The sequence below is a fragment of the Canis lupus genome, chromosome 11 (genome assembly GCF_048164855.1).
Source record: "Canis lupus baileyi chromosome 11, mCanLup2.hap1, whole genome shotgun sequence".
NCBI classification, from domain to species: domain Eukaryota; kingdom Metazoa; phylum Chordata; class Mammalia; order Carnivora; family Canidae; genus Canis; species Canis lupus.
This window is the reverse complement of record NC_132848.1, coordinates 34,993,463-35,017,166: the sequence shown is the minus strand read 5'-3', so window position 1 is coordinate 35,017,166 and position 23,704 is coordinate 34,993,463. Positions and strand designations below refer to the sequence as shown.

The following is a 23,704-nucleotide window of genomic DNA, read 5'->3' as shown; positions in this document are numbered from 1 at the left end:
TTTAACGTCTTAAATTTAAATACTTAAGCCATATAGGGTTTACTTAACGTCTTTTTTTTTCCTAAATGGCTCATCAGCTGTTCCAGTATCGTTTATTGGATAACCTGTCTTTGCCTGATTTAAAATGACAATTTCATACTAAATTTCTCCACATCCTGGTATTTATTCCCAGTCCTGTGAGAATTGAACATTGTCCTAATTACCATCCTGTTCTGCTCTAGTCTCTAGTGAGTGAATCGCTCACTTTAGGTCATCTTGATGGTTGCACAATATTCCATCACACACGTACTATAATTTTTTTTTAACCAATCCCCTACTACTAAGCATATAAGTTTCCCTAGTTTTCCATTCTATACAACGTGTCGTTTTTGGGTTGGATTAAACGAATTCTCTGCCTCGGCAGCTCAAGTCGCACAGAGTATCCGTTTACCCTTTTCTCTGGATTATTTAAAACATTGCAAGCAGTAGTGTACACAAACAACAGCGTATATAAACATTACAAACGATAGTGTAGTGTAAAAAATCACAAAACTGGTGTCCATCGTGGGAGAGCCGGCACTAAACCTGTCCTGTGGTTCAGATGAGCTGGCAGAGACCTCCGGGCGACGGCAGGGGGCGCAGGTTCCCGGCTTCGCCGCAGCCACATCCGGGTTCCACCGCAGGTTCGGGCCAGGAGCAGGCGGAACGTTTCTGTCACGCCGCCGATTAACCTCCGCGCGGGGACCGTTTAGGCAGGGGCGCGTCGCTCTTCACGCGTGTTGCAGCGAAAGCGGGCGCGGGGGCTCCGCTTGTTTCTGCCTTGGTCGGGAGCAGCGCAGCATGGATGTGCTCGCGGAGGAGTTCGGGAACCTGACCCCAGAGCAGCTGGCGGCGCCCATCCCCACCGTAGAGGTGAGGGCCGGGCAGGCGGGGAGCGGAAGGGGCCGGGAGCAGCCGCAGGAGGCGTTGCCCCGAGAGCTCTCGCGGCGCGGCGAGCGGGACGGGCGCGGCAGCTCTGCGCATGCCCGGGGCGCGGGGCCGGGTCTCTTCCGGTGCGGGTCGCCGCGTGCGCGGGGAGGGGGCGGCGCCCCTTTGAGGCTTTGCGTGTGTCGCTGCGGCCTGGGTCCTCGCGCCCAGCTGCGGGCCCGGAGCGCATCCTCGCAGGGTTGGGAGGACGCCTTGGGGAGGTCCCACCTCCGCGTCCCGGGCTAGGCATCATTTTAACCTGGAAGTCACTTTCGGGCTGCACGAGTATTTTCAACGCCCTGAATATTTACCCAATATCTTTTGAGTTAAAAAAAAAAAAAAATCTACATTTTGGGGAGTAGCCCCATCTCTTTCATCGGATAACCGGAGGCGAGCCCTACCGTGAGCCGCCTCGTGAGGTTCCGCCGGGGACAGGATTGTGCTCGCTGGAAAGGCTCACGTTACCTCTCTGCGGCTCACAATCGACCGGCGGGGAACGGGGACGTGGACCAGTCCAGGAGGGCTTTAAGGGGGAGGAGCAGGGAGGGTGAGGGTCAGGCCTGCGGCGGCGTTCTCGGGGCCGTCCGGGGGAACTGGAGTGCGGAGAGCGCAGGGAGAGAGACGGGCAGTGAGTAGTGAGGGGGGCGCTCACCGGGGACGCTTTGGACCTTGCGTAGACCTCGGAAGGAGCCGTGCGGGATGCTCTTGAAGGGTCTAAGCCCGCCAGTGACGTGATCTGTGAATCCAGTGCATTATAAGAATTTCTTTATAACCATTTGGCAGATTAGTGAGGTCCATCACGATGAGTCCATCAGGTTTGTTTTTTATTTATTTATTTTCAAGATTTTATGTGTTTATTCATGAGAGACCCAGGCAGAGGGAGAAGCAGGCTCCCTGCGGGGAGCCCGATGCGGGACTCGATCCCAGGCCCCGGGGATCACGCCCTGAGCCGAAGGCAGACGCTCCACCGATGGGCCTCCCAGGCGTCCCCGGTCCATCAGATTTAGCCCATGAGTGCCTGAAGTACATGGATGATCATCAGGCATTCCCGGATTTTTTTTTTTTCTTTTCTTTCTTTTTTTAAAACTTGGTTGAAGTTAAGAGCCAGCATTTCCTGACCACGTGCTATGTGACAGGCTCTGGTTAAGCCTAGCGTGCATTGCATTATTTGATTCTCTGAAATAAGTACAATTTTCACTCCATTTTGCCAGTGAAGATTTTTGAGGCCCAGAGAGGTTATGTAATTAATCCAGTGTCTAAACGCCATTAAGTGGCTGATTTGGATTTTGGATTCTTGACAGTCGGATTTTAGTCTTCATCCTTAGGCACGTCTCCCTAATCGTAAAGGATTTCTATATCTTTCCTGAATTTGCACAAATTGTGAAGGAACCAGAAGCACAGTCCCAGGCTTCTGAATCAGGAATAACAATCCTCTTCCTGGCCCTCTGTGTCCAGTCCACCATCATATCTTTTTTTTTTTTAATCTTTTTTTAAATTTTTATTTATTTACGATCACACACAGAGAGAGAGAGAGAGAGAGAGAGGCAGAGACACAGGCAGAGGGAGAAGCAGGCTCCATGCAGGGAGCCCGAGGTGGGATTCGATCCCGGGACTCCAGGATCGCGCCCTGGGCCAAAGGCAGGCGCCAAACCGCTGCGCCACCCAGGGATCCCCTCCACCGTCATATCTTAAGGGTGCTACCTACTAAATACACTCAAATCTGTTGCTTCATTCTCATTACTTTTGAACTACTACTGTCCTCTCTTCTTACACTGCTGACTTACTTGTCTCACTCCAAGCCAGAGCCCTCAGTTTTATTTTTATTTTACCGTCAGTTTAAATACACAGATAAGATCGTGTTGCTCCCTTGGTTAAAATTCTTCAATCTCTGCCCTGTGCTCTTAGGGCACAATCTAACATCTTAACCATGTTTATAAGGTTCTGCTCAATCTGGCCACTATTTACTTCTACAGATTCCTTTCCCACCATTCCCACCTCCTTCCCCATTTTGCCCTGAAATCTTCATTCTCTACTCACAGTTCCTTCTAGATTTTTCACTTAATCCTTTTTGTAGATTTACATATAATAAAATGCACAGATGTCGAGTGTTCAATGACATTTGTTTTGACAGTTATGTATTCCCAAATAACTACCCCTCAAATACAAGGTCTAGAACTTTTCCATTACCCCAGAAAGTTCCCTTATGAACCTTTTTGAACCCCAAGTACCTTTAGATTAGTTTTGCCTGGCTCCCTTCTTTTTTAGTAGACTGACTTTTTTTAGAGTAGTTTTAGGGCCACAGCAACATTGAGAGGAAGTTACAGGTACATATGTACTCCATATGCCACCCGCCTCCTCTTCTTGAAGAATGTTTTTTACTTTCTCTAGGTTGTTTGCTTCCCTCCCTGACCACTCCTGGTCAATCTTCTTTGCTGAATCTGCCTTCTGCTGCTCCTTTCTGCATGTTGGAGTGTTTGTAATCTCACTTCATGGACTCTTCTCCATCCACACTCCTTAGGTGATCTCATCATTACATGTCTTTAATTGTCCTCCATCCGTTCACCTCTCCCTAAGTTATATCTCTAGGCCACTCTCTTCCCAAGTTCCAGATCCCCATTTGTTGTCTATTTGCCATCTCCCCCTGAATCTCTAATGGGTACATCAAACTTAATATGTTCCCAGCCTGACTCCCGACTCCACACCTGAACCTGCTGCTCAACAGTACCCCAGTCTCCTCCTCTCCATAAATGGAAGCTCTGGGGTGTCAGTCCTGACTCCTCTTTCTCAGAGTCTCTAATCTAGGATCAAGTCCTATTGACTTCGATTGTGCCTCCTAACTACAATTTCTCACTCTCTATACTGTGACCATTGGCCTGGAGTATTTAAATAAACTCCTAAGTCATTTCTCTGCTTCTAACCTTGTCTGTTCTCAACCCAGCAGCTAGAGTCATCCAGTTAAAATGAGTCATCATCACATCACTCTTTTGCTCAGAACCTACTGATGCTTCTAGTGAAAGTCAGTCTTTACAGCTATTGCCAGTCCTGTGTGGTCCTCAGGCCTTTACTCAGAAACTGCGATTCTTGCTTTAGACTCCTTTCTAACCATTTATCGGATTTCCCATTAGCAGAGTAGGTGCTGTACATAGACTTCTTATCTCAAGCCACTTACAATCTCAGGAAGGTATAAAAAGCAGACCTAAGAGCTTGAGCAGTGTGTGAGTTTGAAGTTATTTAATGAAGGAGATAAATATCATGTGTGGTCCTCCTGCAGCCATGAGATGAGCTTTGATCAGGCACTAGTTGGAGAAGAATGGGAGGGAGAAATAACTCTTTTTGGGCCAAGAGATCCAGCTTCCCCAAACTTACTTTCCCTGTCTCAGACTGGCAAGTCCCACTTGCTCAGGAGGTGTCATGACATAAAGTATGAACAGTGCTTGGAACCTTGAGTCATCAAGAGATTAAAGTCTATTCTGCTAAAGAAATTTTTTATATACGTGTACGTATATATATGTGTATATATACATATGTATTTGTATGCACATATATACATATATGATTTCCGTAAAGGTGGTTACAGTTTTTTTTTTTTAAGATTTTGTTTATTTATTCATGAGAGACACAGAGGCAGAGACACAGGCAGAGGGAGAAGCAGACTCCATGGGCAGCCCCGGTGGCTCAGTGGTTTAGCGCCTCCTTCAGCCCAGGGCGTGATCCTGGAGACCTGGGATGGAGTCCCACGTCAGGCTCCCTGCATGGAGCTTGCTTCTCCCTCTGCCTGTGTCTCTGCCTCTCTTTCTCTTTCCCTCTCTCTCTTTCTCTCTCTTTGTGTGTGTGTATGTGTGTGTGTGTCTCATGAATAAATAAATAAAATCTTAAAAAAAAAAAAAAAAAGAGGCAGGCTCCATGTAGGCAGCCCGATGCAGGACCTGATCTCAGGTCTCCAGGATCTCACCCTCCGCTGAAGGCAGACACTTAACCGCTGAACCACCCAGGGGTCCAGGTGGTTACAATTTTTAAATTGTTCTTTTCATTTTTGTTTATTTTCTTCTGTTTTCTGTGATCAAGTAAGTTCTTTTTAGTAGACTAAAATAACTTCTTACAAGAATATTGTGGTTGCTGGCACAGAATGCTGATACTCCTCTTGTTTTGGTTCACAGGAAAAATGGAGGCTACTTCCAGCATTTTTAAAGGTAATCATTTAACATTTAATAATAATTGGTTATTTTTTAAATGAAAAAGCCAAGTTCATCTTTTTAAAAATGATTTAGTGTTTATCATCAACTAATAATTTTTGACTTTGCACAACTATGTAATTTGCTATATTTTAGAAATACAAAAAATTATAAGGCAGCTTCCCTGCCTATATCTAAGGTGCTGGTTGGGAGAGTGGTAATCTAATTTTAGAGGTAGGTTGTAGTTTAAGCAGTAGTAAAGTGGTGGTTAGCAAAAGAGTGATGCTATAGGTGGCCAGAGAAGGTCTCTCAAAGAGGTAAGATATAAACGGCATCTTAGGAGGACAGGGTTTATAAGCTGAAAGGTATAATGCAGAGAGCATGCCATGATAAAAGCACTCAGGGGAGCCTCCACAGTGTTTATAGGAACAGTGACCAGTCTGTGTGGCTGGAATGGATAAGTGGATAGTCATAGGAACTGCTGAATATAAGGTTAGTGGAGGGCTTCAATTCACTTTAAAAGAGCTTATGCTAGGCCGGGGGCGGGTTCCACAATGACAGATCGCTTGACACCCACTAGGATGGCTGTAGTTGAAAAGAAAGGTAATAATAAATGTCGATGAGGATGTGGGGAAATTGGAACCCTACTGGTGGGAATATAAAATATTGCAACTGCTTCGGATAACAGCCTCAAATGGTTAAACAGAGTTACCACATATGATCCAGCGATTCTACTCCTACTTATTTACTCAAGAGAAATGAAAACACATGTCCACATAAAACTTGTACATACATGTTCATCATAGCCAAAAAGTAGGAACAACCCAAATGGAATCAACTGATGGATGGGTAAATAAAATACGGTATATCCATACTGTGGCTCTACAGTGGGCTATTATTTAGCAATATGAAGAAATCAAGTGCTGGTACATACTACAATATGGATGGATGTTGAAAGTATGCTAAATGAAAAGATGGAGGCTTGAAAAATGAGTAAAGTCTTACCTGACTTGGTTGTGTGTTGTAGGCAAAAAGAGAGTGTTGGGGGGTGGTTCTGGGGAGGCTGTCAGGGCCAGATTGTTAACCAGATTTGAAGCCACGTTAAGGAGTTGGTTTTTCTTTTAACAGCAATAGGAAGCTGTTAAGGAGGTTTTAGGAAGAAGAGTGACCCAGGATGATATAAAATGGTAAGAAGGTCAAGGGAAGGAAAGGTTTTTTTGTTGTTTTTAATTATTCCCTTTTTTTTAAGGGACTATATATAAGCAGAGGAGAAAAGGTGGTATTTATGATTCAAAAAAGAGGAGACAACTGATGACAGTCCAAGAAGAGAGTGAGAATTCAGTAGAAACCTAAGTCTGTGGTCATTTCGTTCATTCATTCGTTCATTCATTCAGTCACTCAAAGTTGAGAATCTCCTTTACTCACACCACAATATATTTGTCCAAAAATATAGGTATAAAGATTTTAATACACAACTGAAGATAGAAACACAAAGTTTATAAGGCTGCCGATGCTGCTGGCCAACTGAATCAAGACTTAGTTCTTAGGCTAGGATGACAACAGTGAAGAGGGACAAATGTAAATCCTTGTACTTGGTTTCACACAAGCACCAAATTAGGTGTATTTGACTTGATAGCATTGCTTGGTGAAAATAAACATTACCTTTTGAGATTTAGTTGATGAGTTAGTAGTGTGGCCTTGATTTTTAAAGATTTTATTTATTCATGACAGACACAGAGAGAGAGACAGAGACACAGGCAGAGGGAGAAGCAGGCTCCATGCAGGGAGCCTGACATGGGACTCAATCCTGGGTCTCCAGGATCATACCCTGTCCTTGATTTTTTTTTTTTTAATAGAAGTGCTGTAATATCCAGAATGAGGGAGGCCATATCCCCACTGTATGCATCAGATTGTCAAGAACACTGTCAGTGAGTTCAGGGTCCCCATGTTAGAAGGAACATTGGCCACCTGGAGCATGCCCAGGACCAGGCTGATAGAAGGGTCTGGAAGGCATGCATGTGAGACATAGTTGAATAGTTCCTAGTTATCCTGAATGTGACAACATGGAGAGTTGTGGTAAATAGTAAATAAATGGACTGTTGGAGAGCAGGCCTTTCTTTCCAGAGGGACAGTTAAGTTCAAGGGGTGGGACCTGGGGGAAGGGAGACCTCAGATCAGTATATGAGGTTAAATTTTTCCCTCAGTAATTAGGACCGCTTCTAAATGGGATGGTTGCTCTGTGAGCCTGTGAGATCCCAAGAAGGAAGTGTAATTAAAGCAAAGGCTCTGATTATGTGTTAGGATTGTTCTTGCAGTGCTGAACCCATTGTGCTTGAAGAATAAAGTGAAAAAAAAAAAAAAGAACACATGCAGGCCTTTTAAATTCTAGCACTTTAGAGTCCGTGTTACTGTTGCAGTGTTCTCCATAGCACACTACACTACCTCTGCCCGGTTGTTTCCTACTTCTGAGTTGAAAGGAGAGTCTCTGCTGGCTAGTATGTGTTCTTCCATGAATTTCACCTGCCTTTCCATTTCAAATGCCGTGATTTTCAATTTTCTTGATAAAGATCCTCATTTTTTCCCCCTCAGTCTTCTCTAAGTTATCTGAGTTTTGAAATTACCCAGATAGGGGAAAACAGACATTTTGAGGGTTGAGGAAATGATGCTCAATTGCTGTATTTTGTTTCTTGTCTTTTTTTGTAAATTCAAAGTATGCAGAAAACATCTTGCCTCATTTGTTAGCTTATGGAGAGTCCTTAGATATGTTCAAATACTCCTACCTTGAATTTTCAGGTCAGATTGATTTTCAGGGAGGAAAATTTGAGTGTGTATTAGCAGGATGGAGGAGAAATGGAATGAGGAAACATAAATGTGAAGTTCCACCAGGTGACATTTGTGGATTTTTTTTTCTCACTTTGGTTTTGAGAAAAATCTGAAGATCACCTGTGGTTAGAGTCTGACATAGTATGCTGTATTGTTGCTAACCTGCTTTCTATTTTTTGTCTGTCTAGGTGAAAGGCCTTGTGAAACAGCATATAGATTCATTCAACTATTTCATTAATGTGGAGGTAAGCAGCAGGGCCTAGAAGCAGAGAGAGGGGTGCCTGGTAGGCTCATCAGGGTAGCAGGTGACTTGATCTCAGAGTTGTTGAGTTCGAGTCCCTTGTTGGGCATGGAACCTATTTAAAAAGAAAAGTAGAGATGAGAATTGATGGAAGCCAGAAATGCCCTAATGGTGCTCTTTCCACTGTAGATAAAGAAGATCATGAAGGCCAACGAAAAGGTCACGAGTGATGCCGACCCCATGTGGTACCTGAAGTAAGGAGTCATCTACTCTTGCTGCTTTGATTTCATCTAACATGTTTAAAAGTGAATATGGTTGTTAACCAAAAGCCTATCAAAATAACTGTCTTTATCTGGTTAATAAGAAAAGCACTCAATTTTTAATTGGTAAACTAATTATAACAAGTAGAGTTATGTTTGAGAAGTACTGAAACTGAGGTTTAAACACTTTTTAGAACAGTTTTTAAACTTAGAGAAAATTACCAACATAGTACAAAGAGTTCCATATTATCCTTTGCCCAGCCTGTGCTAATATTAGCAGCTTACATAACCAAACCACATTAGAAGACCCAGGCAATTAGCACCAATATAATACTGTCAACTACTCTGCACGTCCTATTTCAAGCTTTCCCTCTCATGTCTTTTTTTCTGGCCCAGGCTTCAATCCAGAGCCCGACATGATGATTAGTTCTCACGTCTCTTTAGCCGCCTCCAGCCTGTAACAGTTCCTCGTACTTTCTTGGTCTTTTATCACTTTGACACTTCTGAAGAATTCTGATCCATTGTTTTGTAGGAGGTCCTTCAATTTGGGTTTGTAAGATGTTTGCTCGTGATTCAGTTGGCTTATGCTTTTTTGGCACAGAAGTAATGTTTTGTGCCATCTTCACTGCATCATATCAGGGCTACAGATGTCAGTATATTTTACTGTTGGTGGTTTTAACTTTGTTCACTTGATTAAGATGGTATATGCGTGTTTGTCCACATATGTATTTTTCCTTTTGTAACAAGGGTCTTAGGGGGAGATCCTTTGATACTATACAAATAGCTTACACACTAATTTTAGCATCAAGGATGGTTCTTCTAACAGTTACTGCTGTATGTTTACCTATTGATGAGGCTTTCTTGTCATCGTTCCTTATACATTCATACTAGAATTTTATTGGAAGGAAGAGCTTTTTCTACCCTCCACCAGCCTGGAATCATCCATTTCCCCAGGAAGCCCTAATCTCCTTTTCTGGACAAGTGTTTAAAAACCAAGATAGAGATATTAAAACCTTGGTAGATGGAGCAAGGAAATATGTGTGTGTTTGCTAACATGCATGCACACATCCATATTTCCATATCCTATCCATTTTTATATAAAAAACCAGCATACTGATACCTCCAATTTCTGTTCAACTCCACGGGACTCATTCTAACTGACCTCTTTCCTTATTTGTAACTTCTGTCCCTAAAATGAAAAACCTGGCTCTCATTATCCACACTATTTGTACCTATTTATTCAATCCTAGAATATGCATATTTCAGAATTGCTAATTGATAACTCTGTGAGAATAAAATTTGCTAATTAGAGTACAGTATCTGTACATTGCTTTTTTGTCTTTACCTCTACAGTATCCAAGCAAAATATTGTTTCCAAAGCAACTTAGACTTGTTTCCATTCTCACCTTCTCAATGCAGTTATGTTATTCATTTGTAAGGCAGTGCCATTTGTATTCCATTCTGGGTCCCATTCTGCATCCTGGTAGATTTTAATTATGCGTTTACTTTTTGAGTGTGTGAAACATGGTTGTAAGAGTTAGTCCTTTAGAAAAAAATACTTTCAGGAAATTGTCACCCTTTCCAGTTCTTTCCACCCCTGTTGTCAGATACTCCCAGTAGGTATCCAGTCTCGTTAGTTTCTGCTTTCTTCCTATTTCTTTTGCTGTAATGAGTATATACAGATGGTCCCTGATTTACAGTGGTTCAACTTTATGATGGTGTGAAAACTAGATACATTCAGTAGAAACTGTACTTTCAATTTTGAATTTTGATCTTTTTTTTTCCCAGGCTAGCAATATGCAGTACAATCCTCTTATGTTGCTGGGCAGCGTGGCCACAGCCCCCGGCCAGCCCCACAGTCACAGGGATCAAGAACCGACACTCTTAAAATTGTTTTTGTTTTTCACTTTCTGTATAGTATTTAGTAAATTACATGAGATAGTTAACACATTATTTTAAAATAGGCTCCGTGTTAAATGATTTTCCCCTCCTATAAGCTAATATAATTATTCTGAGCGCATTTAAGGTAGGCCAAGCTAAGTTATGATGGTTGGCAGGTTAGGTATATTAAATGAATTTTTGGCTTAATAGTCTTTTCAACTTACAATGTGTTTATTGGGCTGTGACCCTGCTGTAAGTCAAGGAAGAGCTGTATTTTTTTCCCCTTTATAACCTCTTATTTCTTACATGAATAATAGTTCTTTTCATTAAATATCATCTCTAGAGAGCTATCTTTGCAGTATTTAAAAAAAATAAATTTACAGTAATTTCTTAAAGACTTCGATAGTTTTTTCCCTCCTTCATAGAGCTATATGTATTATCATGTCAAGAAGATCTCCAATTACAGTTTTTGACGTTCTTAGCAAGGTAAGTATTTATAATATACTCAAGTATAATATACTGATTATACTCAAAGTATAATCCTTGTATTTGGGAAGAAAATAGCTTGTTTATTTGTATGTTCTTTGAAAAAGTATAATTGGTAATGGAATAATTTGCTTTTCAGGTATCTTAATATCTATGTGGGGCTTCCTGATGTTGAAGAAAGCTTCAATGTAACTAGACCAGTATCCCCTCATGAGGTAATTATCTACCTTACTATAATTGTATTTGTTTGCCTTGACTCATGGAGTCTGTGCTCTTAACATGTGAGCTTTTTAAAAAAGATTTTTAGGTCTATATTTTTGCAAGGGGGTGGGGGAACACAAGCACACACGTATGTGATCATGAGCAGAGTGGAGGGGGCTGGGCAGAGGGAGAAGCAGACTGCCTGCTGAGCAGGGAGCCCAATGTGGGCCTGGATCCCAGGACCCTGTGATCAGGACCTGAGCTGAAGGCTGACGCTTTACTGAATGAGCCACCCAGGCGCCCAACATATGCTCTTAAAATGATTTTAAAACAAGGAAAAAATATTTCTTATGACATAAAGATGACCAAAATAAATTAGCACTTATATAATACTGTATTAGGAAACAGTTTTGCACTAGTTTATTATTTAATCCTGCACTATTAGTTAATCTGCACTGTTATATAACTTTGTCCTATGTACATCCGTGCTTCTGACTTTTGAGCAGCCTCTCCATCATCCCCTGCCCTGGCCAGCCACTTTTGCCTAGTGCAGTGTGCGGTGCATTTGTAGATATTACTGAGCACATTTTTTGAGAGTCAGGCATTGTGTTAGGCAGGGGAGACCAAGGACAGGAGTTCACAGTCTGGTAGAAGAGATGGATAGGAAGAAAATTTAACTACCAGGATTTTAACAGACCTAAAGGGTTATAGAACAGGCCTATTTATTGGCTTTTAACATGTTCTAGATTCCTCTGGAAATTCTTCCACTTAATGTCCATAATTTGGAATTGATTTAGGAAAGAAAATGATTCTTGTAGATTTATCTAGTTTGTGTTAATGTAAAGCTAAACTGTAAAGCAATTAGGGAAAGTGGCAGAGGACTCTATTTAAACAACAAGTAAGTTGTTAGAATGTTAGGGTTGTTGTCTGAGCAAAGTTAGACAGGAAGTATGATCATGGAACCAGACATTTCACACAAGCTAAATGTTAGTGTTATTTAATCGCCAAGTATTGAGTGTCAGTTGAACGTTTATTTTGTGCCTCCGCATTGAGAGATACCAAAGAAATGAGACCCTGTCCTTCCTCAAGGAGTTCATACTCTGTGGAGAGAGTAAAATAACAAAATACATGAAACAGACAGCAGGGGTTGCACACTGGAATGCCCAGGAGGGTGAGGTAGGCATGGTAGGTGACGTTGTATTGAGTAGGAAGTGGTGAGGTGTGGAATGTTGGGAAGCATGTGCCCCACTTTGGCTTTCCCCACTTCCCCATTTCATGTTGCTGGAGTTTTCCAATTTTTTAAGAACTATGCAGCCGATTAGCAATTTCTAAGTCATCTTCTGAACTGCATTACTGAGTGTAGAGAAGAGAGAAGACAAAGTGGTTTGAAGTAGTTCGAGAAGCCTGAGGCCACAGTTGTCATAATTATTCTTCCTGATGTTGGAAGAAACACGTGGATGTTATTGCAGTTAGGGAGAGAGGGCACAGAGATTTCTTGGAGGGATTTTGATCCTTGGAGAGGCAGGGAGAGTGGGAGAGCAGGCGGGTGGGCAGTCAGGGTACCTACAGTAGGAGTGGTGGGATGCTGATTCTGCAGATTCCCCTGAGCAGTTCTACTCCTGTGATGACAGAGAGACAGAGCGGGAGAGAGGGAGCTCACGGGGGTTCTTTGGGGCCTCTGGAAAGGGTCCCCATTTTCACCACATTTATCAAATTTTATTTCCATTTGAAGGAGAGGAGTTTGTTGAAACACAAATGTTTGGGGGTGCTGGGTAGGTCAGTTGGTTAAGCATTTGCCTTCTGCTCAAGTCATGATCCTGGGGTCCTGGAATTGAGCCCCTGCATTAGGCTCCCTGCTCTGTGAGGATTCTGCTTCTCCCTTTCCCTCTTCCCACTTTTGCTTTCTCTCTCTAGTTCACACTCTCTCTCAAATAAATAAAATCTTAAAAAAAAAGAAAAAAAGAAACACAAATATTTGCCCATCATGGGTGTTATGTTAATTTTTAATTTTTTAAATAAAAATGGGATATTATTTATGTAATACTCTGTTGCCAGACACTATTCCAAATATATATATATATATATATATATATATATATATATATATATACACACCACATACATATATATAAAACCTCTTGGGAATTAAAACTATTCTCATCCCCACTTTACATACGAGGAGACCAAGACACAGAAGGGTTATTCAAAACTTAGGTGGTAGAACCAGGATTTGAGCTCAGGCAACAGGGTGCACACAGAACCTCTACACATATCGCCTTTGGTGTGGCCTGAAGATGGAGGCTCAATCTAATTAAATATAAAATAAACAATTTTTATTCAACATTAATAGAGATATCTAATATTTTAAGATCCCAGGCCCTGGAAAAGAAATAAAAAGTTTAAATCTGTCTTTGGTTCAGATGAAGGCAGAGAGAGGATGCAGTAACATGAATTGTATGACTGATGTTACTCTCTTTTTGAGAATACAAGCCACTGATGACCATCAATAAAACAGGGACGTTGGGGCACCTGTGTGGCTCAGTGGTTAAGCGTCTTCCTTTGGTTCAGGTGGTGATCCCAGGGTCCTAGGATTGAGTCCTGCATCAGGCTCCCTGTGGGGAGCCTGCTTCTCCCTCTGCCTCTCACTCTGTGCCTCTCATGAATAAATAAAATAAAATAATAATTTTAAAAAAATTAAATAAAGGGGACATCATAAAAGATTTTTGTGGGGTTTGCTATGTCTGATCATGGCTCAGGTAAGGGCATCATTGAGCTAATTATCACTTTGTCAAACTGACACACACACCAGTAATTTCTAAAGTTCCCCAAATGGTGCAGAAATTGTTAATATGATGTGATGAATGATTTGTGCTATAGGATACCACTTGTTAAGGAATTCTGTGATAGAATTTATTTGGAAAATGAAAGGAAGTATAGTTTAATTTTTTTAGTTTGTGTATGTGTATACTTTAGGCATTATACTGGTGGTTAACTTTTTGAATAAGGTAACCACATTGATTACTTTCCATGGACCAGATTTTCAAGGAACAATCTAATTGCTTCAAAGGTGGGAGCAGACCGGTGATGGGATCAGATAGCGAGAAGAAAGTCAGCACCATATTTATTTCATGTCTGGGCTGGCAGGGGCAGAGAGGCCATGGGGCTGTCTAGATCAGTGGCCAGCATCATTCCCCCTATGGAGAAGGTAGGCTCATCACTCCCAGCATCCTTACGGCAGCACATTTAACAACTCAGTTCAGTGTGGGCTATACTTGTACTGGAAATGTGGCTCTTGGAGGCTTCAGGACCCTTTTCGAGGGAGGAGAAGCAGTGACTGTCTGATTATCTTTCAGTGCCGTTTACGGGATATGACGTACTCTGCCCCCATCACCGTGGATATTGAATATACCCGAGGCAGCCAGAGGATCATCCGTAATGCCTTACCAATTGGCAGGTGAGAAATGATGTCTGGGTTGGAGCCACGCTGCCTGCATTCTAGCCCTCTGGGGTGACCTTGAGCAAGGACCACAGTTCCCTCTGCCCTCATTTCCTTATCTGAAAAATGTGTGAAATGGTGCCTACTTCATAGGAGTCTTTTCTGGGGACCCAGTGAGTCAGCCCAGCACAGCACTCAGAGCAATATCGAATGCATAGCTGTGGTGGTGAATGCTTTTTCATTGAACTCTTTTCTGTAAAGCTAAGGAAAATACTTCCTTTTCTTCCTGAAATCCAGGCTACTAGGGAAACGTCAGGTAAGATAGCGTTTCAGTGAAGTTTCCTGGCCTCGCCTTCTTAGTGGATTCTTGTGTATTTTGAGTTTCTTGAAAATTGAACTGTTTCCAATATAGCAGTATTTAAGGGAAAAGTTACTTATTTGCCTGGAACAGGTTTGGAAATGACAGATTGCTTCAGCTAGCATTGTTGCAGTCTGCTTTTCCTAATTAGGGAAAGATACTTGCCTGTAGAAATGGACAAAACTCAACGGTACTGTGAATCTGATAAGGTGTTGAATTTAAAACTTAGTGCAAACAGTTCCTGTCCAGTGTTTTTCAAAACCCCACCTTTAAAAATGCTAAGAGCTTAATAAACATCCACTGGTTCAGCAAATATGCACCAGTTGGCTGTCACTTGTTCTGCACTATGCTGGGTACTTGGGTAAACAGAAGATATTTAGACGTAAGTCCTGTTAGCTATGTTCATTTCTAGCTGCCAGGGAAGCCAGAGGGGGCTGTTTGTATCGTTCCTGTCCTCACTCTTCAGTCAGGAAAATAAGTTGGGATAGCAGAATAATAATCTTCATTTTATCAGGACTATTTATTTGTGTTAAGACCTTCTCTCTTTCTCACATATGGACCTGGTTGTGTCCAGTTAAATATTGGATCGTTAATAAATTCTTTCCCAGATTGAATATTATGAAGGGAAGATTGGAGAGACAGGAGCAAAGCATAACTAGTATGATTTAGGGATTAAATCCTGGCTAAGAGGAGGCAGGGAAGGGTGTTTAGTGTTAGGTGAAAAATGTGTGTTTCACCAGTGTTTGGTGAATACCTGCTATGTACCAGGATCTGGGAGAGATGATTGCATTTACTGCACTCATAAAAGTGACCTTGGTGAATCAGAGTGCTTGTACGTACCATGCACTGTCTACATTATATGCATCACCTTGTGCAAGTATTGTGGGTTTGGGACTTTTTTTTTTCCTGAGTGAAAAAGGTTTCCGTTTAATTCAGGTAATGTTCCTTCTCAGTAACAAATCAAATAGTATATGAGAGCACTTTATACAAAGTGATAGCCTCCCCCTTTCCTTACCCTAGTCCCGTTCCCAATCTCATGACTATGTCTCTCATTCTGGTGGTTACATATATACCTCTGTTTCTTGGTACATCAACTCTAGATGCTATTTCTTAAAAACTCCAGAATTCTCGTTTTGTCTGGAAATCTCCTCATCTGGACCTCATTCTGAAAGATGACCTAACAACACACCAGTTAGGTTGCCAGTGACTTTCTGTCCGCACTTTGCATGTCCCCCCACCACTGTCCCTCATTGATTGCAGGTGTGTGCCTGTCCAGTCATCTTTCCCTGTTTAGTAAGCGGCCTTTTCTTCTCTCAGGGTTTTAACTCTTCTCTTTGTTTTGATGATTGTATCTTGACTATGGTGTGTTTTGATGTGGCTTTTCTGTTATTTACCCATGTAGATATGATTGTGCAGGTTTATGGCTTTCGTACATTTCTGAAAGTCCAGAGCCACTATCTCTGAATAGGACTTCTTGCCCAATGTGTGTTTTTTTCCACCTAGAACCTGATTAGATGTCTATGAGACGTTTTCACTTTGTCCTTCCATGTTTCTTAAACTGTCATACCTTCTTTATTTTCCTGAAATGTAATCTCAGTAATTTCTTTGGTTCTCTTTTACAACTCAATAATTCTGTCTCTTTTACAACTCAATAATTCTTCATTTCACTTGGTTTTTAATGTGACTGCCACTCCTCTGCCTTTTCTAAAATGTCCAAGAGGAATATGGACCCCTTGGGGATATGTACAGGGCAGGATTCTCCTCTTTTCACCTCTTTTGCCAGTGAACATCTTTATGTGATATTTTCTTTTATTTTCAACAGAATGCCCATAATGCTGCGTAGTTCGAACTGTGTTCTTACAGGGAAGACACCAGCAGAATTTGCCAAACTGAACGAATGTCCTTTAGATCCAGGTATGTCTGATTCCTTGGATTTTTGCCCCCCAACTCTTGCCCTTCTTTGGCTTTCTATTTACTGTTGCTGTTTCTTTAATTCTCAAAAACAATGCCAGCTTTTCTGCTTTATAATGAACTTGAATAAAACTGTTTACAGAACATGGGGCATCTGGGTAGTTTAGTTGATTAGTCCTCCAACTCTTAATTTCAGCTCATGTCATGATCTCTGGGTCATGAGATTAAGTCCTGCATCAACTCAATAATCCTTCATTTCACTTGGTTCTTAATGTGACTGCCACTCCTCTGCCTTTTCTAAAATATCCAAGAGGAATGTGGACCCCTTGGGGATATGTACAGGGCAGGATTCTCCTCTTTTCACCTCTTTTGCCAGTGAACATCTTTATGTGATATTTTCTTTTATTTTCAACAGAATGCCCATAATGCTGTGTAGTTCGAACTGTGTTCTTACAGGGAAGAGCATCAGGCTCTGCTCTCAGCACAGTCTGCTTAAGATTCTGTCTCTTTCTCCCTCTGCCTCTCCTCCCACCCTCTCACTGACTCATGTGTGCTTGCTTGCTCTTAAAAAAAAAAAAAAGTTCACATAACAATCAGAAATTTAGCTCCAACTCTATTCTTTTAGTCTATATTTGTGAAAGGTGTAGTTTCCTCTTTTATTTCAGGTTTAAAACTGTAACACTCCAAGAAGTGATTTATTGTTATGGTTTGTCAGACTTTTCTTTGTCTTTGCTCAGTGATTTCTTTTGGTATGCCTAAAAATTCAAGAATAATCTTAAAAAGTGGCTTCTTTAGCTGGTTAGGAAAAACTCAAATAGCTTATTACTTCAGGCTGTTTTAAATGCAATAAAGGGGCAAAAACCAAAGTCTTTTGTTTAAATTTTAAAAACTTACATATTTATACGTAGTCCTAGGCAGTTCATTTTGCAAAGTTTCAGGCTTAGCGCTTAACAGAAAATTTTTCTTAATTCCTCAGTTCAGGTTGCACATTTAATTTGTAGTTATTTTCACCTATTGCTTTAAAGTTGCATTGATACAGAATCACAGAGGGTTTTGGAAAGAGGTTAACAAAGGACATGACTTTATTAGACTATAACAAAATGTTATGTAAGTCAAATATACTGCTTGTTTTTATTTATATTCTAAAAGTAAAATAAAATTTCGTTTTATTCTGAATTGTGTGCAAAAAAAGGCTATATGATAATGTTTTATGGGTTTTGTTCAGTATGGAATAGTTAGGAAACCTGATCCTTTTTTTTTTTTTTTTAAGATTTTATTTGTTTATTCATGAGAGAGAGAGCCAGAGACACAGGCAGAGGGAGAAGCAGGCTCCTCACAGAGAGCCCGATGTGGGACTCAATCCTGTAATCCTGGGATCACGCCCTGAGCCAAAGACAGACGCTCAACTGCTGAGCCATCCAGGAAACCTGATCCTAATCTACCATTGTCACTGATATGTTAGAAAACTTAGGGCAATTTTGAGTTTATATTGAAGATTGTTGGTTATTTCTATGCTTAAGAAACTTAGAGACTAATTTATTTAACATACTTTTTTCATTCATCTCTGTACATGTCAGGTGCTGGTGATAAATACAACAGTGAGATCTATACCCTATCCTCAGGAAATTTATTTTCTTGTGGCTCATGTGTATAAACTCATGTGCTGACACTGTCATCAATTCATAAAACAGTATCAGCAAACTCCTGAGTATTGGTTAGCACCACAGAGCAATGGTCTCTAAATCAGAAGATTGCTTGTTGTTACTAAATCACACTGTCAGAAAAAGAGGCAGTGAAACTTACCTTGCTTCCTTTGGACAGGTGGCTACTTCATTGTCAAAGGAGTAGAAAAAGTAATTCTTATCCAAGAGCAGCTGTCTAAGAACAGGATCATTGTGGAGGCTGACAGGAAAGGGACGGTTGGTGCTTCAGTTACCAGGTATGCACAGCAGGGGTAGTGTTAAGAAATACTGATAATTCCACTAATATCATGGCTGTCTTTCAGTACAGTGGTAGCCACTTATTTCTGATAGCAGGCAGCAAAATATTTACCTGTTTATTGAATTTATTGTGTAAGATGGGAAGCATATAGAATATTGTTTTAAAATTTTTAGTGATGGAAGTGTGTGAGACATTGGTTGTTGAAAGGCCACTAGTTTTATTCAAGTTGAATTTTGTTGCATTTAAGGAATCTTGAAAAAAAAATATGAAACCACTCTTTGTCACGTTTGTTTTTAGTCTTTGATCATTCTACATAATGTATTCCAACATTGATATAATTAGAGATTATTTTTTACTTAATATTTAATGAATTGTCATGGACTTAACATCTTATTGTTACTTTTCTTGACTGGTCTCTTTTACAGTGTACTCATTTTTCTCCAACATGTCATTTTTCTCCATCTCATGTCTCTTGTAACTTCTTTTCTCTGATTTATTATCATATGTAATTTGAGATTTATAAATCAATGAATTCTGAGAAAAAAATCATAGAATAATGAAGATGTCAGTATGCAATAATGTGTCTTCTAACAACCTATAATAAGATGTTTCACTCAGACTTTTAAAATTTTTCTTTCTAATGGGGGGTCAGCCAACAATAATGGCCATTTATTGAGCAGTACTAGGAGCCAGGCAATGTATCAGGTGCTCTGTGTTATTTGTCACCTCAGCCCTCCAAGATAAGTAAGTGGTGCATCTCTATTTTACTGCTGAGAAACAAGCTTTGGGCTCAAGGTCATACTGATCAGAAGAGGTGGCCAGCATTTGGACCCAGATCTAATAATTCTTCGACCAATGTCTTCCTACCATATGCAACTTTCAGAGCCAGGGAATTGGGAGTTGAATCCCAGAGTTGTTATTCGGTAGCTCTGAGGCATTTTGGGGAGGGTGACAGTTACACATCTTCTCTAAGCATTGGTTTCCTTATGTGATTTGGAGATACTACTTGAATGTAAGTGTTATTAGTATGGAGATCAGAGCTAGTATTAGTGGAGTATGCAGAGCAGTGTACATGGTATGTAGCAGGTGATCAGTATATGCCCTGTTGTGGCTGATTAAGCTTGGAAATACTTTTAAATCTGTTAGCAACTTTGTAGCTAATAGAGATACCAGTAAAAGGCAATTACTTAGTTTCTTTTGGCTTCACTGTAGAGTAAGAACATAGATGTGTTTTAATGGATTATTAATTTAAATACAGTGTATGACTTTCTTTCTTCGTAGTTTTGTCATTATGGTGTAGACTCATTTTGAGGTTTTTCTTTTGAAATGTGTAAAATTCATCATGAATATACCCCATACTGAATTTAAAGCGATTCAGGTGGAGTCAAAGTGAAGTAGGTCAAAATGAATTGGTGAGTGTCACTCATTCACCCCTAAAACTTCTACCATAATCTCAAAGCTAAAGAAACATCTATAGTGTGTTTTTAAATAGTCATGGAAGTGACAGGGAAGCTAGGAAAGGAGTTGTGTATCTTTAAAAGGAATTGTGTATCTGTTAGGAAGGACCTACTGATTGGTGAACCTTATTGACTGATGATCATGCTACTAGCTTGAAACCAAGTGGGGATGTGCTTTAACCAACCTGTGTTTCCTTGTAGCTCTACCCATGAGAAAAAAAGCAGAACCAATATGGCTGTGAAACAGGGGCGATTTTATTTGAGACATAATACTCTGTCAGAAGATATTCCCATTGTCATCATATTTAAGGTAAAGCTGCAAGTACCTACTGAAAATTATAAGGAGTCTTTCTCTGGTTAATTCTCATATGTCATTAGAAATTTCGAGGATAAGGAGTTCTAGGAATAGAAAGATTTGTGGCATAGATAAGTTGTGTCAGGTATGTAATTTTAATCTGAAAGCTACTAAGATCAGGGTTCAGATGTTTTCAGAAATACTATTTTTTAATAGTTACACAATAAAAAATCCTAAAGTACAAAGGGATATATAGTGAGAAATGAGCCTTCCACTCACCTGTACATAACCACCTAGTTATCCTACCCAAGGACACTACTGCTCCTGGTTTCTTGTGCATCTTTCTAAAGATAGTCTGTGCCTGTACAAGCACGTGAGTGTATAGCAGGTTTTTATTCTGTTTTACTTTTTACTTACATTGCACACCATTTTGCACTTGGCTTGTTTTCTTTTTTTGTAACTTCCATCTTGGAGATCAATGGTGTTATATTATTAGTTCATACATTGCTGCCACGTTGTTTCTGACAAACTGTTCCGTTATGGGTGTATGATAGTTTACTTAATTGTTCCTCCATTGGTGGATATACACATCTGTTGCTGTTACAGAACTGCTGTAATACCACGTTACACAGAGACAAGGATATCTATAGGCAAATTAAATTCCTAGCAGTGGAATTTTCCAGGTCAAAGAATGTGAACCAAGTTTGTTACTTTTTATGGACTTTGGGAGTCTGGTGTGTTTCTACATTAATGTGAATCTTTAAAACTGATGTTTTCCAGCTTGTTTGTAAACTAGTAACTTAGAAGCCAAAAGACATTTTTTCCATAGAAATTATATTTAAATGGTGCCTTCTTCGCACATAATTGCAAGATGGCTCACTTAACCTGCTCTGAGGCTTAAACATTACACATGTTTTAGGAACACTTGAATCGTTGTATTAGTCATTAAACAAGATTTTAAAATAGCATTATCTGATACAGTTGATCCGTGGAACTTGCGAATTCAGTTATTTGCCAATTCTACTTGCTAAAATTTATTTGTGACGTTGAAATCATCACCCGTGGTGGTTTTACGATTATTTATGCACACCCACTGGCTCAGTCTTGAAAACTTTGGGTCCCCAAACTCTCCGTTCCCAGCTGAGGCCCAAGAGAGCCGCACTCCACCTCCCATCTCTGCTTTCATGCTGTAAATAGGTACCCTCTCTGCCACCTCTGCGGTGCCATGTTCTTTCACATTTTTGTGCTTTCTGGTGGGGTTTTGCTGGGTAAAATGGCCACTAGTTCCAAGGCTGAAGTGCTGTCTGGTGTTTCTAAGTGCAAGAAGGCAATGATGTGCCTTATGGAAAAACCACGAGTGTCAGGTATGCTGTATTCAGGCATGAGTTACACTGCTGCTGTCCTTGAGTTCAGAACTAGGAGTCAACAACATACGTTACCCAAGGCATCTTTGAGCAGAAACACACATAAAACAAGGCTCCATATTGATGGGCTGAAGGAAATGTAACCAGAGGCCAACAGGACCCACCTGTGTTTCCCACGAGCAGAGCTTCCCTGTTCTCCCTGCAGGGTTTGTGGCAGCTCTGTGGAACGCAGCCCAGGAGGCTCAGACCTGACCATGTATGGGCCGGAAGTGAATCTTGCTGACGAGGCTGATCGAAATGAAGGGCTCGGTTTGAGTCAGTCCTGAGGAGAGTGGGTACTTGGGATAAAGGTAGAGGTTAACACTCTTTTCTCATTTAGTTTCACTTCAGAGTCAAATATTCCTGTTCAGCAGTTGTTACAGTAGTAGAAACATCTCAGATGGCAGTAACTGAGTTGCTTAGAAAGGAAAGACATTTGGGTACTCGCCTCAGAGGAGTAAGAGAGAAAGACTTAAACTTGTCTTGTTGGAGTTGTGACCCAGTGACAGCAAAGGAGTGGGGGAGACAGTCCTCTTCATGTCAGGTTAGTGCAGGGCCGGTTTGGGGGTCCTGGGGTGCTCATAGGTGTTGAGTGGATGTTGAACAGTCAGGTTCTTTGACTCAGGAAATCATTGTATTCTGAATGCAATTACATGAAGAAGATTGTAGGAGGTTTCTGGGTTTTTTTAAGATTATTTTGTTATTTGGGAGAGAGCAAGAGCGACCGTGTTTGAGCAGAGGGATGGACAGAGGGAGAGGGAGAAGTAGACCCCCCCTGCTCCGAAGGAGCCTTACTTGGGCTTGACCCTGGGACCTCAGGATTATGACCTGAGCCGAAGTCAGATACCTAATGGACTGAGCCACACAGGCATTCCTATAGGCGATTTTTTTAAGTTTAGTGCAACTTAATATACTTTTATTTTCTCTAAATGAGATGGTGTCATTTTCTTTTTAGGATGATAATCATAACAGCAATACTATTTATATGGGATTGGGAGAAGCCAGAGAGAATTCTTAACTTATTATGTCTCCTTAAAGCTTATATTTGTAAAGCACTGAAGTAATTTTGGCTTTTTTTGGAGGCATCCCACAGCCCCCAATGGCAGTGCCTTGTGAACATAGTGTTGATTGGCAGATGAAGAGAATTTCATCTATGTGGAATTACATCTCCAGTAGAGGGCAGTGTGTTCCCATGCATCAAAAAGACTTCGCCGTTGTATTAAGAGACTTAAAGATGCATAGGACTGATGCAACTGAAATTATTGCATACTACATCTGAAACTAAGTATGTACTGTATGTTGGCTAATTGGATTTAAATTTAAAAAATGTATAGGACTGCTTTCCTTCGACCAGAATTTATAAGTTAATTATAATACATGTAGTCTTCTATTACTCACTTGGAAAATACATTGCTAGACACATGGACACATTAAAATCAGAAAACCTTTATCAAATACTTTTTTTGGCTAGGTAACAAAATTTTGGTAAGACAGTTTCTTCTGTCAAATTTAATATTATGTTACAAACGTGTCCACTGTTTATAGCCAACTTAAATCCTTTCTAAAATGTGTCTGTAAATTAACAATGTGCACTTTTATGTAACCTGCAGTTGAGATTTCAGATTTCTCCTTTTCTGATTATGAAACAGTCCTTGAATTGTACAAATTTAGGAAGCCACTAAGAAGTAGAACTACATTTTTGGAATTTTTTTTTTCCAAGCCCTTTTTTCTTTGCTTTGGTAGTAGTATATACAGCGATTTTACTATTTTTTTTTCCCACTTAACAGGGAATTGTGAATAGTTTTTCATATTTATAAATCTACATCATTTGTTCTACAACTCGATCTACATCTAGATCTATTTATAGATCTACATCATTATTTTTAGTAGGTAT

The 23,704-nt window shown here is 40.5% G+C and overlaps 1 protein-coding gene across 4 annotated transcripts in view; it reads left to right on the top strand.

Annotated features, from left to right (window-relative positions):
- Positions 1 to 23,704, top strand: part of POLR3B (RNA polymerase III subunit B) — a 108,149-nt gene continuing 84,445 nt past the window's right edge. For 3 of the 4 annotated variants that reach the window (XM_072844248.1, XM_072844247.1, XM_072844250.1), the window contains exons 1-9: positions 1 to 891; positions 5,103 to 5,135; positions 8,129 to 8,185; positions 8,371 to 8,435; positions 10,948 to 11,023; positions 14,363 to 14,463; positions 16,626 to 16,717; positions 18,536 to 18,653; positions 20,314 to 20,422. In XM_072844248.1, the coding sequence (XP_072700349.1) occupies positions 820 to 891; positions 5,103 to 5,135; positions 8,129 to 8,185; positions 8,371 to 8,435; positions 10,948 to 11,023; positions 14,363 to 14,463; positions 16,626 to 16,717; positions 18,536 to 18,653; positions 20,314 to 20,422 (723 nt within the window). In that variant the 5' untranslated portion in view covers positions 1 to 819. Of the gene's footprint in view, positions 892 to 1,595; positions 1,761 to 5,102; positions 5,136 to 8,128; positions 8,186 to 8,370; positions 8,436 to 10,947; positions 11,024 to 14,362; positions 14,464 to 16,625; positions 16,718 to 18,535; positions 18,654 to 20,313; positions 20,423 to 23,704 lie in introns of those variants that run through there. The other variant, XM_072844249.1, reaches the window with a different exon arrangement.